Source organism: Sinocyclocheilus anshuiensis, unplaced genomic scaffold (genome assembly GCF_001515605.1).
Source record: "Sinocyclocheilus anshuiensis isolate Anshui unplaced genomic scaffold, SAMN03320099.WGS_v1.1 scaffold719, whole genome shotgun sequence".
In the NCBI taxonomy this organism is placed as follows: Eukaryota; Metazoa; Chordata; class Actinopteri; order Cypriniformes; family Cyprinidae; genus Sinocyclocheilus; species Sinocyclocheilus anshuiensis.
The window spans coordinates 251,997-254,584 of NW_015552643.1; the positions used below are offsets into that span (position 1 = coordinate 251,997).

At 34.5% G+C, this 2,588-nt stretch overlaps 1 protein-coding gene across 1 annotated transcript in view; it reads left to right on the forward strand.

Moving 5' to 3' along the window:
* The window catches only part of LOC107666937 (inter-alpha-trypsin inhibitor heavy chain H2-like), an 18,078-nt gene that overhangs the window by 2,126 nt on the left and 13,364 nt on the right, over positions 1-2,588 (forward strand). The window contains exon 6 of the mRNA XM_016458467.1: positions 1,301-1,469. Coding sequence (XP_016313953.1) covers positions 1,301-1,469 — 169 coding nt within the window. The remainder of the gene's footprint in view (positions 1-1,300; positions 1,470-2,588) is intronic.

Here is a 2,588-nt window from a genome sequence, read left to right on the forward strand (position 1 = left end):
CATCCATCCATCCACCCATCCATCCATCCATCCGTCCATCCATCCACCCATCCGTCCATCCATCCACCCGTCCACCCGTCCATCCGTCCATCCATCCATCCATCCATCCATCCATCCATCCATCCATCCATCCATCCATCCATCCATCCATCCATCCATCCATCCATCCATCCATCCATCCATCCATCCATCCATCCATCCATCCATCCATCTGTCCATCCGTCCATCCATCCATCCATCCACCCATCAGCCCATCCATCCATCCATCCGTCCATCCGTCCATGAATTCATACTTTATTTTTTACACTATATACTACATATATTAAAATGTGCAAATATATATTCAGTATTTATTGTATATATGGTTTTATATTTCTATATTGTACATTTGTATATTTAATTAATTATTTCAATATATATATATACAGTGCCGTGAAAAGGTTTTTGCCCCCTTGCTGTTGTTTTAATTTTTGCATATTTGTCACATTTAAAAGATTCAGATCATCAAACAAAGTATAACCATATATATATAGGTAACCATATAGTCTAAGTAGACTAATAGTATAAATAGACTATTTATAGTCTATTTATAGCTATTTGGATATTCCCTATTTATAAAAATATTTATTTTCTGGTCTATAAATGCACATATATTGTTTTTTAAAGACGTGTCTTCTGCTTATCAAGGCTGCATTTATTTGATTAAAAATATAATAAAACCAGTAATATTGAGAGTATTATTACAATTTAAAATAACAGGTTTCTTTTTTAACATACTTTTGAATAATATACTTTATTTCCATGCTGGCAAAGCTGAATTTTCATCAGCCATTACTCCTGTCTTCAGTGTCACATGATCCTTTAGAAATCATTCTGACCATACGTGCCATTTTCCCAGGACGCGCCCTGGCCAGGATTTCTATATTGCCTAAAATATCTAGGTTTTGGCTTTGTTTGCGTGTGCAGACCAATCGGTGTATGACATCAAAATACCTCGAGAGCATTTTGAAAGCATAAGGAACCGTCTGTATGGTATTTTGATGTCATACACCGATCGATCTGCACACGCAAATAAAGCCAAAACCTAGATATTTTAGGCAATATAGAAATCCTGGCCAGGACATGTCCTGGGAAAATGGCACATATGGTCACCCTAAGTTACATACAAAAAGCTCATTTGGTTATCATGGTAACATGCTACGCAGATATTTTGACCAGCGAATGCTCTGACCAGTTATAATGTTACTTTAAACCTTGAGAAATAAACAAGAGCTACCTAACAGCCTTTTTTGTTTTGTAGACAGTGGAGGCGATGAAGGCTATTCTGGACGATCTGTCGATGGATGACTATTTCAGCATCATAGATTTCAATCACAATGTCCGTTGCTGGAGTGAAGACCTGGTCCAAGCTTCCTCCCTCCAGGTGGATGAAGCTAAAAAGTACGTCCAAAGCATCAAGCCCAATGGAGGTGAGAGAGACTTTCTGTTTAAAAAAAAAAAAGTTGTTCTATATTAATACACTTTAAAATGTAATTTATTCCTGTGAAGCAAAGCTGAATTTTCAGCATCATTACTGTGACACGGTCTTCAGTGTCACACGATCCTTCAGAAATCCTTCTAATATGCTGATATATTATCAATGTTGGAAACAGTTGTGCTGCTTAATATTTTTTTTGGAACCTGTGATACTTTTTTGAAGATTCGTGAATAAAAAGTTCAAAAGAACAGCATTTATTTAAAATAGAAATCTTTTCTGACAGTCTTACACTCTTAAAAATAAAGGTGCTTAAAAGGTTCTTCACAGCGATGCCATAGAAGAACCATTTTTTGGTTCCACAAAGAACCATTCAGTCAAAGGCTCTTTAAAGAACCATCTCTTTCTTACCTTTTTATAATCTGAAGAACCTTCTTTCGCCACAAAGAACCTTTTGTCAATCAGAAAGGTTCTTCAGATGTTAAAGGTTCTATATGGAACCATTTAGACAAAAAGGTTCTTCTATGGCATCGTGAAGCACTTTTATTTCTAAGAGTGTAGTCTTTACTATGAGCACTTTTAACACTATTAAAAGTATAAATTTCTTTCAAAAAAAAAAAAAGAAAGAAAACAATTTACTGACCCCAAACTTCTGAATGGTAGTGTATATTGTTAGATTTCTATTTTAAATAAATGCTGTTCTTTTTTAACATTAATTTTATTCATAAAAGAATGCTGGAAAAAGTATCACAGGTTCCAAAAAATATTAAGCAACACGACTGTTTCCAACACTGATAATAAATCGGCATATTAGAATGATTTCTGAAGGATCATGAGACACTGAAGACTGCTGAAAATTCAGTTTTGCCATCACAGGAATGAATTAAATTTTAAAGTATGTTAAAATAGAAAACCATTATTTTAAATTGCAATAATATTTCACAATATTACTGTTTTTTCTGTATTTTTTTTTTAATCAAACAAAAGCAGACCTGTTGAGCATAAGAAACATCTTTAAAAAAACATGAAATGTCTTACTGATCCCAAACTTTTTTACACACACACACACACACTCTCTCTCTCTCTCTCTCTCTCTCTCTCTCTCTCTCACACA